Source organism: Pholis gunnellus (genome assembly GCF_910591455.1).
Source record: "Pholis gunnellus genome assembly, chromosome: 1".
NCBI classification, from domain to species: domain Eukaryota; kingdom Metazoa; phylum Chordata; class Actinopteri; order Perciformes; family Pholidae; genus Pholis; species Pholis gunnellus.
Window position 1 is genome coordinate 30562106 of NC_136528.1, and position 15628 is coordinate 30577733.

Here is a 15628-nt window from a genome sequence, read left to right on the forward strand (position 1 = left end):
CATCCTGATAACTTTGAATGTTTGGTAGACACACTGAATTCTTGAAGAATTTCCAATTTAAAGATATTGACCCAAAACCATCCCCACAGAACCCACTGTTGGAGAGTTCAGTAGTTCAGAATGTCGTGTCGGTCTTCAAAACCTCACATCTGTTCAACAAACCTTATCACCAGATGGAATGTTGATACTGAACTGAAAACCCTGGAATCGGTTCAGTGCCAACACTTTTGAAAGGATCTATTTCTACTCTATCTGTGTTGCAATTACGTGATGGCTATGGATGGGAAAAGATGATGGTTATGGAAAATAAGCAATGGTTGATGTATGGTTAAAGGATAGGCAACTCTGAGCAAGGTTTAGTAAAGATCATGGTTACGTCAGGTTCCGGGTTAGGTAAAGAGTCGCCATCGACTAGGCAAGAGTCAACACACCGTGTGGAACCCCATTCAGCCAGCAGGAGTCCCGAACCAAGAAGTGGCAGGAAAGTAGAAAAGAGAGATCAGAGAAAAAGAATCCAGGAGACAGTGGGACATCTAAGGCAAACATGGCTGTGGTGGGGCATCCTGGCCGCCACGGTTGGAGTTTGGGCAAAGCGGTGGTCGAGGGATTAAAAGCCAGGCCCAGAAAGAGAGTCCAAGACTCAAAGATGCAAGGCTGATCAAGGAGATAGAAAGGTGTACCAAGGTGGGATTGGCCATCTAGACGAGGATGGTAAGAAAAGGGGTAACCTGTTGGTATGGGTTAGGGTCACAAACTTCAATCCTCTGCAGGAAAGTTAGATGTGCTCCACACCAATCCACCCCTCCGGCCTCCACAACCTTACTTTACTACATTAAAGGATAGAATGCTTCTTGCATTGGCACTGAAGTGGCACAAATCATGTACTGCAGCATCATCCAGTGTAAACATAATTCCTAGGGTTGCATAACTTACGATATCAATGTCAGGTCAAATTTAAAAACACAATTTGGGATCAAAATCCTGACACCATTCACTTGTGTGAAGGTGCTGGGTTGTGATTGTAGTCAAATGTCACTGATGAGAAAAGAGCAGCTGCTGTTGGTTCAATTGTGAGAACATGAATTCATATTTACATATCCATCAACGCCACTCTATTCTCAACCATGACAATACCGAAGCTTTTGTAAAATCATTTTGATATTACATGTGAAGAGCAGAGGACTCTACAGTCACTACCACAACACGGATTTTGACTGACTGGTCTATTCGCTTATCATACTAATGTGCTGCATTGTAAAATGTCTTGTATATACTATGTTCTCAGTGCAATATCTTATATTGAGTGTATGTAGATTGTGTGCGACTTTTATTTTCTTACTTATTCGTGGTTAAGGTGTCTTTTTAACTCCCGTTGAAGATCTTAGAGCATAAAGCACGAGTATATGTTGATTTGGTGGTATGTTTGCTGCCATTCACCTGGTTTTATTTGCTTGTGTATAAAGTGATATCTCTGATGTTTTATATCTCATTTGTGAAATTCCACACGGTAACATGCATTAGTCATTGTTTCCCCCAGGCTACTGATGGCTATACAGTGTATCTGTTTGTGGACATGCAGCTGTACTGAGGGGAGATAATGTAGTACAACAGATGATTTAAGTGCTTTAGATAACATAGCAAAGGAATAAAGACAGTGTGATCACTTTATAAATATGGACCTAGTCTCTGCCTGTATGCTTGATCCAGCTCTCATTTCAGAGAACAGAGAGGAATAGAGCTGAAACAAGTGGTTTAATAACCACAGATATAAACTGTATTCATCCCTAGGGGGAAATTAGTTTGTAGCAGCAGCAATTTACAGAGTAAAATAAAATATTACACATGGAAATGCACAATATATACAGTACAATAAAATAACAGCAGATATTAAATTTGAAGAAATATAATACAAAATTAAATAAAAGCACTCAAAATGCACAGTATATACAATGAATTAGAATGGTATTAAATGAACAACTAGGTAAACTAAACAAACTGAACAGTAGTGCAAGGATCACCAACAACAAGCAACAACTGTGTAGCGTTGTTGTCATTTGAAGGATGACGATGTGGCCAGAGGTGATTCATTAAACTGTGTTCTAGCAGAGGGCAGGAATGTTCTCCTGTATCGGTCCTAAAGCTGCTGCGACAGGCAGCCGCTGGCACTTTCTTCTTGCATTTTTTTGAAAAAGTCCCTGAACACAAATTTCTCTTTTTAGAAGATGAGAAGAATATAATATTGTGGCTTTTTTGGTTGACATCACTTCACACCTGAATTAACTGAATATAAAGCTCCAGGGCAATTCAGTGAAATACATTTTTCTAAAATGAAGTACTTTATTTTAAGATGCACGTTTTTCAAAAGCTTTTTGTTATATATTTTATTCTTAAATCCAGTCCTTATTTTACTTGAAACGAGAAAAGCATTTATTTATTATTAGAGTAAATATTATTTATAATTCATCCTGATCAATTTGAAAACTGAAAATATTGTTTAGTTATTAATCAATTGAACTTTATTTATTTCAGTCAGTTGTTGACTAAATACAGACGTTAATACAACTGGTAGGCTACTTCAATGTATATGGAACTAAATTATCAGCAATTATTGTAATATTCCGGAGCTTTGTATGACGAAATTCTCTCTAAATGGACCTCGTTGAACTTTAATTGAATACCCCTGCGTTCAGGTAGTAGGCTATAGATGGATTCATTTTGTTAGCAAACTACCGTCCAAGTAGTAAAGGTTTTGTTTAGAGATAGGACAGAGCTCAGACCTGGCAACTGCACTAAGACAACAGAGCAGAGAGGACAGAGATGGGGATCTGGACTTAGACTCAAGTCGCACTTCAGTGACTTGGTAATGGTCATTTTCTAGTGTTCCGACCACTCAAAGCGCTTTAACACTACATGTCATCATTCACCCATTCAAACCCAATTATACACTGATGGTACCATGCAAGGAGCCACCTGCCACTATCGATCCTCTGATTGAAGGACGACCCACTCTATCACTGAGCCACAGTCCTTTAGACTGGAGACCTGACATGGATATGTTAAATGACTTATTAGTTGTCATTAGCTGGATAGCAGTGTAAAAATGCAGTACACGGCTGTACTCTGGCTGTTATTAAAAAAGAAGTTAGTTACTACTGCATGCCTGATAAATTAGCAATACTTTCCTGTTACCCTGAGTAACATTATAAAAGATATTTTTCATTGTGTTTTTTTTCATATTGCATTGCAATAGCCTACTTAAAGTGATAATATATCAAACAAGTAATAAATGCTGATACAGTATATGTAAAGGAGTGATGATAACGCTTTGAATTCGTGTTCTAAGCAGACCGGATGGCATGCAGCAGATGATAGAACGTTCATTACAAACATAAGAGACCTGAGACTTAACTTAGACCTGTGAGTATCTCTGGTATGACAGGAGCTACAGAATCTAAAACATCCGTGTAAGCGTTAATAAAAAAGTGGTAATAAACTATAAGCTCCTATGTCTAGACCCCAGTTTCTCGACATAGGAGCTAAAAATGTGTTTGAGGCAGCTCAGCAGACACACGGGACAGGGAGTGAATTTATGGATTTGGAGCAAATCAGTGTGGGAGAGTGTCAAGAGAGAGGAATGAAACCTGGGAGAAATGCAATGTGATCAGATGCGGAAAATTCATATTGAGACGAATGAACAGTAACCAGTCCACTCAGTCTCTCTGTCCCACTATAACCAGTCCACTCATCCTCTCTGTCCCACTGTAACCAGTCCACTCATCCTCTCTGTCCCACAGTAACCAGTCCACTCATCCTCTCTGTCCCACTGTAACCAGTCCACTCATCCTCTCTGTCCCACTATAACCAGTCCACTCAGCCTCTCTGTCCCACTGTAACCAGTCCACTCATCCTCTCTGTCCCACTGTAACCAGTCCACTCAGCCTCTCTGTCCCACTGTAACCAGTCCACTCATCCTCTCTGTCCCACTATAACCAGTCCACTCAGCCTCTCTGTCCCACTAAGTCCACTCAGCCTCTCTGTCCCACTATAACCAGTCCACTCATCCTCTCTGTCCCACAGTAACCAGTCCACTCATCCTCTCTGTCCCACAGTAACCAGTCCACTCATCCTCTCTGTCCCACTGTAACCAGTCCACTCATCCTCTCTGTCCCACTGTAACCAGTCCACTCAGCCTCTCTGTCCCACTGTAACCAGTCCACTCATCCTCTCTGTCCCACTGTAACCAATCCACTCATCCTCTCTGTCCCACTGTAACCAGTCCACTCAGCCTCTCTGTCCCACTGTAACCAGTCCACTCAGCCTCTCTGTCCCACTGTAACCAGTCCACTCAGCCTCTCTGTCCCACTGTAACCAGTCCACTCAGCCTCTCTGTCCCACTGTAACCAGTCCACTCAGCCTCTCTGTCCCACTGTAACCAGTCCACTCAGCCTCTCTGTCCCACTGTAACCAGTCCACTCATCCTCTCTGTCCCACTGTAACCAGTCCACTCAGCCTCTCTGTCCCACTGTAACCAGTCCACTCATCCTCTCTGTCCCACTGTAACCAGTCCACTCAGCCTCTCTGTCCCACTGTAACCAGTCCACTCAGCCTCTCTGTCCCACTGTAACCAGTCCACTCAGCCACTCTGTCCCACTGTAACCAGTCCACTCAGCCACTCTGTCCCACTGTAACCAGTCCACTCAGCCTCTCTGTCCCACTGTAACCAGTCCACTCAGCCTCTCTGTCCCACTGTAACCAGTCCACTCAGCCACTCTGTCCCACTGTAACCAGTCCACTCAGCCTCTCTGTCCCACTGTAACCAGTCCACTCAGCCTCTCTGTCCCACTGTAATCAGTCCACTCAGCCTCTCTGTCCCACTGTAACCAGTCCACTCAGCCTCTCTGTCCCACTGTAACCAGTCCACTCAGCCTCTCTGTCCCACTGTAACCAATCCACTCAGCCACTCTGTCCCACTGTAACCAGTCCACTCAGCCTCTCTGTCCCACTGTAACCAGTCCACTCAGCCTCTCTGTCCCACAGTAACCAGTCCACTCATCCTCTCTGTCCCACAGTAACCAGTCCACTCATCCTCTCTGTCCCACAGTAACCAGTCCACTCATCCTCTCTGTCCCACAGTAACCAGTCCACTCATCCTCTCTGTCCCACTGTAACCAGTCCACTCATCCTCTCTGTCCCACTATAACCAGTCCACTCAGCCTCTCTGTCCCACTGTAACCAGTCCACTCATCCTCTCTGTCCCACTGTAACCAGTCCACTCAGCCTCTCTGTCCCACTGTAACCAGTCCACTCATCCTCTCTGTCCCACTATAACCAGTCCACTCAGCCTCTCTGTCCCACTATAACCAGTCCACTCAGCCTCTCTGTCCCACTAAGTCCACTCAGCCTCTCTGTCCCACTATAACCAGTCCACTCAGTCTCTCTGTCCCACTATAACCAGTCCACTCATCCTCTCTGTCCCACTGTAACCAGTCCACTCATCCTCTCTGTCCCACAGTAACCAGTCCACTCATCCTCTCTGTCCCACTGTAACCAGTCCACTCATCCTCTCTGTCCCACTGTAACCAGTCCACTCATCCTCTCTGTCCCACTGTAACCAGTCCACTCATCCTCTCTGTCCCACTGTAACCAGTCCACTCATCCTCTCTGTCCCACTGTAACCAGTCCACTCAGCCTCTCTGTCCCACAGTAACCAGTCCACTCAGCCTCTCTGTCCCACTGTAACCAGTCCACTCAGCCTCTCTGTCCCACTGTAACCAGTCCACTCAGCCTCTCTGTCCCACTGTAACCAGTCCACTCAGCCTCTCTGTCCCACTGTAACCAGTCCACTCAGCCTCTCTGTCCCACTGTAACCAGTCCACTCATCCTCTCTGTCCCACTGTAACCAGTCCACTCATCCTCTCTGTCCCACTGTAACCAGTCCACTCAGCCTCTCTGTCCCACTGTAACCAGTCCACTCAGCCACTCTGTCCCACTGTAACCAGTCCACTCATCCTCTCTGTCCCACTGTAACCAGTCCACTCAGCCTCTCTGTCCCACTGTAACCAGTCCACTCAGCCACTCTGTCCCACTGTAACCAGTCCACTCAGCCACTCTGTCCCACTGTAACCAGTCCACTCAGCCTCTCTGTCCCACTGTAACCAGTCTACTCAGCCTCTCTGTCCCACTGTAACCAGTCCACTCAGCCACTCTGTCCCACTGTAACCAGTCCACTCAGCCTCTCTGTCCCACTGTAACCAGTCCACTCAGCCTCTCTGTCCCACTGTAACCAGTCCACTCAGCCTCTCTGTCCCACTGTAACCAGTCCACTCAGCCTCTCTGTCCCACTGTAACCAGTCCACTCATCCTCTCTGTCCCACTGTAACCAGTCCACTCAGCCTCTCTGTCCCACTGTAACCAGTCCACTCAGCCTCTCTGTCCCACTGTAACCAGTCCACTCATCCTCTCTGTCCCACTGTAACCAGTCCACTCAGCCTCTCTGTCCCACTGTAACCAGTCTACTCATCCTCTCTGTCCCACTGTAACCAGTCCACTCAGCCTCTCTGTCCCACTGTAACCAGTCCACTCATCCTCTCTGTCCCACTGTAACCAGTCCACTCAGCCTCTCTGTCCCACTGTAACCAGTCCACTCAGCCACTCTGTCCCACTGTAACCAGTCCACTCAGCCACTCTGTCCCACTGTAACCAGTCCACTCAGCCTCTCTGTCCCACTGTAACCAGTCCACTCAGCCTCTCTGTCCCACTGTAACCCGTCTACTCAGCCTCTCTGTCCCACTGTAACCAGTCCACTCAGCCACTCTGTCCCACTGTAACCAGTCCACTCAGCCTCTCTGTCCCACTGTAACCAGTCTACTCAGCCTCTCTGTCCCACTGTAACCAGTCCACTCAGCCACTCTGTCCCACTGTAACAAGTCCACTCAGCCTCTCTGTCCCACTGTAACCAGTCCACTCAGCCACTCTGTCCCACTGTAACCAGTCCACTCAGCCACTCTGTCCCACTGTAACCAGTCCACTCAGCCACTCTGTCCCACTGTAACCAGTCCACTCAGCCTCTCTGTCCCACTGTAACCAGTCCACTCAGCCACTCTGTCCCACTGTAACCAGTCCACTCAGCCTCTCTGTCCCACTGTAACCAGTAAACTCACCGTCACCTGTGGTTGATCAGTCAGATTTGTACTATTAAAAACAATGCACATGTCTTGTGGAGCTTACAGTGTCTAATCAGAGACTGTCAGAAGGCGTTCATTCAACACTGCCTTTTTGTGGATTGTATTATTGGCTATTCAAACACTGCTTAGTGTAAGCGGACATTCATTTTGCTGACTTGTTGATGAGGGTGTCAGACTGAACTGGAGCTGAATACAGGAGTTTAGGGTCAGCCAGCTTTCAACATGACGTCAGCTGCTGCGGGCATTTCATCTCTTAACTATACATTTCTCAAACTTATTCAGTAAGTGTGGTTACCAAACCGGCAAATTCCTGACAAAGTATACTCACGACACTTTGATGAATAAATGAAGATGAAAAGCTATTTTCACGATTTCTAGATCTTGTAATCTTTTTGGAACAAAGAGTCTTCTATTCATTCTGATGCTCCTTTTGGCATTGGCCATGTTTTCTAGCTGAAGAGCTCAAGTGGCTCGAGTTCAGCTCTCGTTACAATTGGACACATAAGGAGGTCCTGCTGTGTGATTGGTTGGATCACCATGAGTCCTAAACCTCACAGAAAGCCTTTCCCATTCCACAGCTACATGATACCAGCTGGTTCAGACCAGTCATAAAACTATTTCAACCCGTCATGTGAATAACTAAACACCTGCAGTTTTTGCCATGAATCTTTCAAAATGAACACTTTAATAATTGCTATTTATTAATTTATTCATCCATTCTCTTTAACCGCTTATCCTTTTCAGGGTCGCAGAGCCAATCCCAGCTGTCATTGGTCGAAGGCAGGGTGGACCCTGGACAGGTCTACAAACTATCGCAGCGCTGACATTAATTATTAATTTAATAAATTGAAAATCACATGACAGAATAAAATGATGATAGTTTTGGAATCACAAGTGAAAACACATCTCTACAATGAAACCTTTGGCATACAGCACATTAGAATCAAGACCTTGTAGCCCACAAGCGTCAAAGAAAAACTTAAAAACAAGGAGACTAAACATGTTAAGCTGTGCTTTCGGTGTTAGAAGATGCACTTCATTACATCAAGCTATGAAGCTATGAAAAATCAATTCTTCAGGTGTCCACTTTACCCAAGTCCCTGTGCAGATCTCAAACGCTCCACAGACCACATCCTGCTGAGCATTAAACAGGGACAGTATTTTAAAAATGACTTCAAATCCCTACTCAACTGATTGAAAAATGGTTTTGATCAAAACTTTGCAAATAAATAATTTGATATTATTGTGAAAGATGTGCTGCTCAGTTCACGTGTTCATTCTCAACACTCTTATCACCATATAGAACTCTATATAATTTAATACATCAATTATAATACGTCAGATCTGGAATGCACTGAACATTTTACGGCAACATATGAAACAGTAGAAGTTCACTGTAGGTTACTACAGACATGTTCTACACAGAAAATTAAAAACATCAACAGAAGATGGACTCTGAACTTCAGCTCAAACAGTGCAAATCAAACCCTGGGATCAGCTGGATGAATACAGACTGTGATATAAACCTCAATCATCCTGACGTCAGTTTCCCAAATACACCTGCCATTGACATCATCCTAAACCAAGAGTCAATAAAGGGAGAGGAAACACATCTCTGTGGGTAGTAGGGAGCTCAGATATGGCTGCAGTGTGTGGGTGAGCTTTGAGTCTGTGTGTACAAAGAGTGGACAGTCTCACAACTGTTGTGTGTCTGTGTGTGTGCGCGCATGCATGTGTTGGGATGTCTGTGTGAGCTTGTGTTCTGCAGTTAGAGTTCCTCAGCCATCTGCAGCAGAGAGTTGATGGCAGCATCCTTGTTGCCCTGCTGTGCGTCCAGCACAGTGCGAACCACCTCTTTATCCAAGTTGGGGAACATGTCCTGCAGAGCCTTCAGGTCCTCCTCGCTGCACAGGGGCCCCTGGCCCCCAACAGCTGGCACGGCTGCGGGCATTGCCATGGGCACCATGCCCTGGTTGTAGACTGTCGGCACTCCTAGCAACACAGGACACACACTGCTGATGTAACCAGTTTAATGGAGCAGACTCAAGGTTTAGAAATAAACATGAAGAAATGCATCAGTATCCAATGAAAGACATATATTTTCTATTTGTAGTTTACAAGCCTAAGCTCGTCTAAACCCACAGAAAATATTTTCACATGTTTTCACAGACTGGGTGGTGTGTGTGTGTGTGTGTGTGTGTGTGTGTGTGTGTGTGTGTGTGTGTGTGTGTGTATATGTATATATATATATGTATGTGTGTGTGTGTGTGTGTGTGTGTGTGTGTGTGTGTGTGTGTGTGTGTGTGTCTGACCTGCAATGGGCACATATCCTACTCCTTGCTGATACACAGAGGGCATTAGGACCACAGGCTGAGTCATCATCCCTGCTGGTAAGGACTGGTCAGAAGACACAGAGAAGATGCAGAGCTTCAGTGCTTATACTCAACATGTTTTACCAGATGATATCTTCAGGGAGCACGTTTCATCTCAACATGGGGGGGCCAAACCGGGCAATTACAACTTCCAGAGTTCTTCTTCCTCCGTGCATGTGAATGGGTCTTAGAAGGAGCTGCTAGTGATGCAAAAGATCCAGAAAATCATATATTCCAAAGTTGTTCAGAAGACATATTTTGGACTTTAGTCACTACATTCTACATCAATTAATGGTGAACATGTGTTCGTTATGTACAGGAAACTCAAAATGCAGGCACCTGGTGACAATTCAAAATATAATGGAGTACAATGCATTAAGGCTCTCGGCATTCTGTATCAATATGTATTTTTCTGATGTTATTCCTGCTGAGTAAACACACATGTAGGTGTGATTTACTCTTCCCTCCTCTTTTGTGTCTCTTGTTTGAATCATACATTCATTCATTTTAATCTATTTGTAAACCTAAAGACTCCATAGCTCATGTGTTTCAGTACGATATCTGCTCGTGTTCAAAACGCTCAAAACATATTCTGCATTCTTTTAGAAATCGAGAATACATTTTAATATTCTTTTGTAGTATCATGAGAATTATGTTGAAATATAACCGAATTATTAGCAACATTAAAGTGCTGAACACATGAATGCATCAATAATTACAATGTAATGATATAGGCCTACCATAAATATATTATTGGAAATGGGCCATTCAGCATGACTATACAGTAAATAAGTATTGAACACGTCACTAATTTTCTCAGTAAATATATTTCAAAAAATAGATTATGGCAGGCCGTCAGTGTAGGTATTTAATGTGAAACACTGTGGTGTGCTTTATACCTATTATTTGTTCAATTTGACGTGTCTTTTTCACAAACGGAGTGCAAGGGCCTGTGTCCACATAGCATCGGTTTCTTAGCGCGAGTGTCTGAGGAGCATATGTGGCAGCATGCCGCCGCCTAGAGGACCAGTGCTGCAGGAGCGTCTTTTTCGGACCTTTAGGTGTGGCCGCTCCGAAACCTTTAAGATGAAAAGCGCTGGTGATGTCACTGTAGAAAATGGAGGAGGAGCTTGTTTTGGCCGTGTATGTCTATACTGAACTGAAAAAGATGTGGGAGTCGATGGGCCGGGTGGAGACTGAAAGTAAGAACTAAAGCTTTAAACACCTAATATTTATATTATTATATTTTTTATTTATACAATTAAATATACCGCTACGTAAAATCGGGGTTTATGCTTTAAAAAAAATATTTTTCGTAAAAAGATTTCTTATGATGAATTATGTTACTGTTCAAAGTTATAGTGCCCTGAAATATCTTGGCCTCCAAGGTACTTAAAAAAACATGCAACTCAACTGTAAACTACTTGGCGCTACTCAGAGCGATGTACGCTTGTTTATTGCCTGTTGAAATTGCACGTAGTTCGACACTGCACTTACCCTGCAACACACGGTCTCAGTGTGAAGTAGATCAGATGAGTGTTTCTCAAAATATGCAAAGACATAGCATTCCTTGCTTTGTGGTGATATTCCCAATCAGGCTGGCAAACCCCCCCTAGCTGGCTACTCCACATGCTTGTGGAAAGCCTCGTCAGTGCAGCAAAGCTTTTCCTCCATACCAGATAAAGTGTTGAGTTGCACATTGATGTCTTTAAGCGATCCAGGAGGACTTTAAGATGTACATCCATACTGACCACACTACCAGAGAACCTGTGTGCTGTCTCTCTACCTCACAGGACAAGTGGAACACGAACACGTTTAGTCTGTCTCTACTCACAGTAAAAGACATCACCAGGTTGATCATGCCCTCCTTGTCGTCGCCCTGCCTGCCACTGAGGCTGAACCACTCGTCCACCACACTGCCCTCCCTCAGGCCTTCAGGGATGGTGACATGAGTCCACGCTATCCTGTCGTCCATGGAGAACGCTCTCTGGATGGCACGGCAGCAAAAACACATGGAAACAGAAAACAAACGACATTCTCACGAGTAATACACACATTGCCCCGTCATTAGCAGCAGTCTGTTGTCTGGAACAGAACATGTCACTTCAAACTGAATGCCATGTTGTCAGAAGCTGTGGTTCATAGAAACCACGTGGCTTAGTTTAAACCCAGTTACTGTAGCTCGAAGAAATACACTAGCTGCCACTAGAGGTCAGTGTCTACAACTAAACCTGCTGCACACTCCACAACTGTCTGACTTTTCCATCTTCATAACATTCAGAACCAGATGAAAATGATGTAATATTCATTGACAGGGCAACACAACTGCCTTATCCATTGTATCAACCACATTTATCGATTATTTGACGAACTGAGTTCATGAATTACAAAAGTCCATGACATGAAAAGATGAAAAGTGTTTCTTCCATTTGTCAGTAGACAGGTTTACAACATAGTAATAAGCAGAAATTATTATTATTATTATTATTATTATTATTGACACTTTGACGTTTCAATTCAGTTGTGAAAAACAATTCCCACGGCAGTTCTATTCAGGCCAGTACTGTAATGTCTTTTTGGATTAATACTGCTTGTATAAATGTATAGCTTATTTACATGACCTAAGTAAATTATTTAATTAAAAGTCTATTTCGCCTATAAGCTATAGCGTAGCTCTACTTTATGTAAAAGATTTTCTGATTTTCCACAGCAATTAGCCAAATAATAGATTAGAACAATAATTTAAAAAAACTAAAAACAGTTCCTATTCTGTTATTTGCAACAGGAAATTAGAAAACTGATCTGACAACCGTCTAATTATCTGTGTAGAGGCTGCAGTTCAGCTGAATCTGACAGACTAACAAGTGTGGCCTGTGCAACCCTCTCCGCCTCCTCACCTCATCAAAAATCTCCAGATAGAAGGAGTCCACCCCAGGAGGTATCGTGCACTGGATCACCTTGTTCCAGCGCGGGTTCTTGGCTCCGTTGTGAGCAGTTGGTGTTTCATAGACTGCGTAGCCCAGTCGGATCCGACAGTACGGATCCATCCGAGTCATACCATAGTTTTTAGCCAACTTGGCCTTTACAGAAACACAGACAAGGTGGTTTCAGTTAGGTGATGCATTCCATTTGGCTACTGTCACAGTTCAATTTGCCTGTGGATGGTGGCATTAGGGATGTCAGGATTAACCTATTTTGCCATCACCGCAGTTAACGCCAGTCTCATAATCGTGTCATGATCTTAAGAATTGTAGAAGCTACCACATCTATGTTGTCCCCATGCCTGCATTGTTGCCCTGTGAAAAGGAACCTGGAGTGTCACATTGTTTGTGTGTGTGGTGATACTTCCTCTTGTGCGAGACTTGTAACATGTGTGTGGGCCGGTTTGTTTTGTGTCTGAGCGAGTCGTGCCACTCACCCGAAGTGCTAAGAAAAAGATGGAACCAACATTCCAGCCCTATAATCCTCCAAAGAAACGGAGAAATCTCCAGTGAGGGAGCATTTTGGACAAATGCACCAATATCAATACTGATATAGGAGATTGGTCCGATAACGACTCAAATCGCTGAATCAAGTATTGTGATAAAAGTTTTAATAAATAACAAATCAGTAAATTTATATGCATTTTATTTTTTTACATTCAGTTTTACAAATGTAGTAAAGAAATATTGAAGTTAAGCTTTAAATCAAGCCTGATGTTTCAGCTCTACACATTGAGGCATACAGCTTATCAGCTTAACACTGGTACCGGGTCAGTACTCTGTATCGGCTGATACCCAAAGTCCAGGTCTTGCCATCAGTATCGTGGACAAAAAAAGTCCCATCAGTGCTTCCCACCCTATAAAATGACCAGGGGTAGTGGTGTGATGGACCGTGGGTTTGAGCAGTCATTCGCACAGGTCTGTACGGGTTGTTTGGCACACAAGGGAACACAGACTAATTACAGTTTAACCATCATAGCAGGAAATAAAGTTTTACTGTAGATGGTTATCAGGCAATTTTCAGTAAAAATATGCGATCGTGAGATTGCATATTTTGTATTGCTTTCTAGTCACCAATCCCTCATAATTCTAGAAAGTGAAAAACAAATCTGTGTTGAAATTGGCAGGAGGAGACCAATATAAAATCATCCACATTGGTACAAATATTCAAATAAGACACAGTATTTCTAACAGCAAAGCTGAGGTACGCTTACCTGGACCACAGTAATGCTGAGTCGCCCTACGGTTCCTATTGAGCCTCCAAACTGCAGCTGCCTGGCTGCCTGAGCGTCCAGCTGGACCTGCTGCTGCAGCTGTGTGGGAGTAATCCGAAGGAACTCCTGGGGAAGCTCCCCGATATACACCTGAACGCACATATAAAGACATACAGGGATTTAGACTGACAATGCTAAGAGACAGAGGAACAGTTCAAACGTGACTGCACGTATGAAATTAGGGCTCACAATGTATACATGTGACTACAATAAATAAATAAAAGCATCAAAACACCTCTCTGCTGGTGCTCCCTAAAGACAGGCCTGAAGTAGCTGTGGGGAACACTACATCAGGAAGACAGCCTGAACAAGAGGCAACAAACATCTTCAGCTGTCCAAACCGCTCACGGGTAAAAGGTCCTCGATGAGCCACACAGTGTATTTGGCATATAGCAAAAGCTAGATGAACTGTTACCACAGGGACTCAGGGATGAACTGGGAAAATGTATTCTATATTTCACTGGGTGATTAAGCTACAGCAGGATATTAAGATGAAACAAAGCAACCTTGGCCTCACGTTTGTTTGTTTTTCCATGCTGGCCTGAGGTCAGTACATCAGAGTACTGATTGCAGAAAGCAGGAAGTGTGTCTGTTGTGTTAATGCTAACTAGTAATAACTCATCACAATCATTCATGTATTCAACCAGACAGTCTTCAGACACCTGCAATGAATAGGCAATTCATGGTGAAATATCACCACATGTCTTAATTAGTGAGATTAAAAAATAATTGGCCAAATATGTGGTGTGAGTGTCTGGATGTGGTGGGCTCACACCTGATCTGAGGAATACACATCTATAATGGAATGAGCACAGTTACAGGACACTGGAACATGGCAGACTTTAGTCTAACGGTACTTCTCAAATCTCTCTTACAGAAGACTCTTTTCTAACTTCTGAATTCTAACTCTAACTGAATTCTAACTCTAGGCCTACTTCCACTTCTATCAGTTGGCGTTACTTGACTAGTTTTGGGCTTCTCTTAGTTAACATTACCTACAGTCTGAAAATGACTAGATTAACAGGCAACAATCTCGGTAGTTTGAACACTTGTATTCGTTGTTGTTGTTGTTGTTTGTGGAGCCCAAACTGTTTGTGATCCGGGTACTTCATTGGCAACTTAATCCGTGCACGAGCCGCTGTAGCGGTTTGTTGACGTTAACGCTAATCCCAGAGACTATTACGATAGTTCACCTAACCTAACATTAGCTCGTTGTACCGTAACAGTACATTTCCTCGCTATCGGTAGGCGATAATGTCAGTGTTGTACACGGTTGCGTGCTACTGTTTGTTGCGGTTTAATACAGAAGTTGGTTCATTAGCAGGCGTTGATAAACTGAGGCTAGTTCCGCCTAGCTGGCTGCCGAGGATTCTCCCAGCTGCCGTGACGCAGAGCTCCCTGTTGAACGTTACCGCTACCTGTCCCCGCTGAGTGCTGATGGTGGTCGCCATGTCGTCTCTTCGGTGTCCAGGGGATTGGATTAGATTATCGGGTCTTCTTTAATCCAGACGTTTTTAGCACATCAGTAACAACTGTGCCCGCTCGGATTAATGTAGACTTGAACCGGAAGTGCTTTTTTTCCCCATCTTTATTTACGTCCAAGTTCCACATTCGTCATACGAGTTTTTTTGTTTCACATTCTTGGGGAATAGATATTAATAATAATAGATATGATAATGTAATTTAATTTATCTTACCACAATGTATTAATCATTGTGTGTAAAAATACTAATAAATAAGAACTATAAGAAAATACTTTGCGAAATTAGCAGAGGGATCGATGTGAGACAACTTCCGGTTTTGAAAATAAGATGTCA

General features: G+C 43.6%; 1 protein-coding gene across 1 annotated transcript; it reads right to left on the reverse strand.

Annotated features, from left to right (window-relative positions):
• Positions 1–7848: 7848 nt before the first annotated feature.
• tollip (toll interacting protein) lies at positions 7849–15383 on the reverse strand. Its single transcript, XM_079163924.1, has 6 exons — positions 15230–15383; positions 13752–13901; positions 12454–12636; positions 11391–11543; positions 9497–9581; positions 7849–9176 (listed from the first exon to the last, which is right to left on the reverse strand). The coding sequence occupies exons 1-6, from the start codon at positions 15260–15262 to the stop codon at positions 8953–8955; spliced, it is 828 nt and encodes a 275-aa protein (XP_079020050.1). The 5' UTR covers positions 15263–15383; the 3' UTR covers positions 7849–8952.
• Between the last annotated feature and the right edge of the window lie 245 nt (positions 15384–15628).

Bases quoted from the DNA above. Each gene is read 5' to 3' on its own strand.
- tollip (XM_079163924.1), bottom strand. From the start codon at position 15,262: ATGGCGACCACCATCAGCACTCAGCGGGGACAG. The intron at 11,544-12,453 runs GTGAGGAGGCGG...CGTGCCATCCAG, and splicing joins ATCTGGAGATTTTTGATGAG to AGAGCGTTCTCCATGGACGA. The intron at 9,177-9,496 runs GTCAGACACACA...CTGTGTTGCTAG, and splicing joins AGGATATGTGCCCATTGCAG to GAGTGCCGACAGTCTACAAC.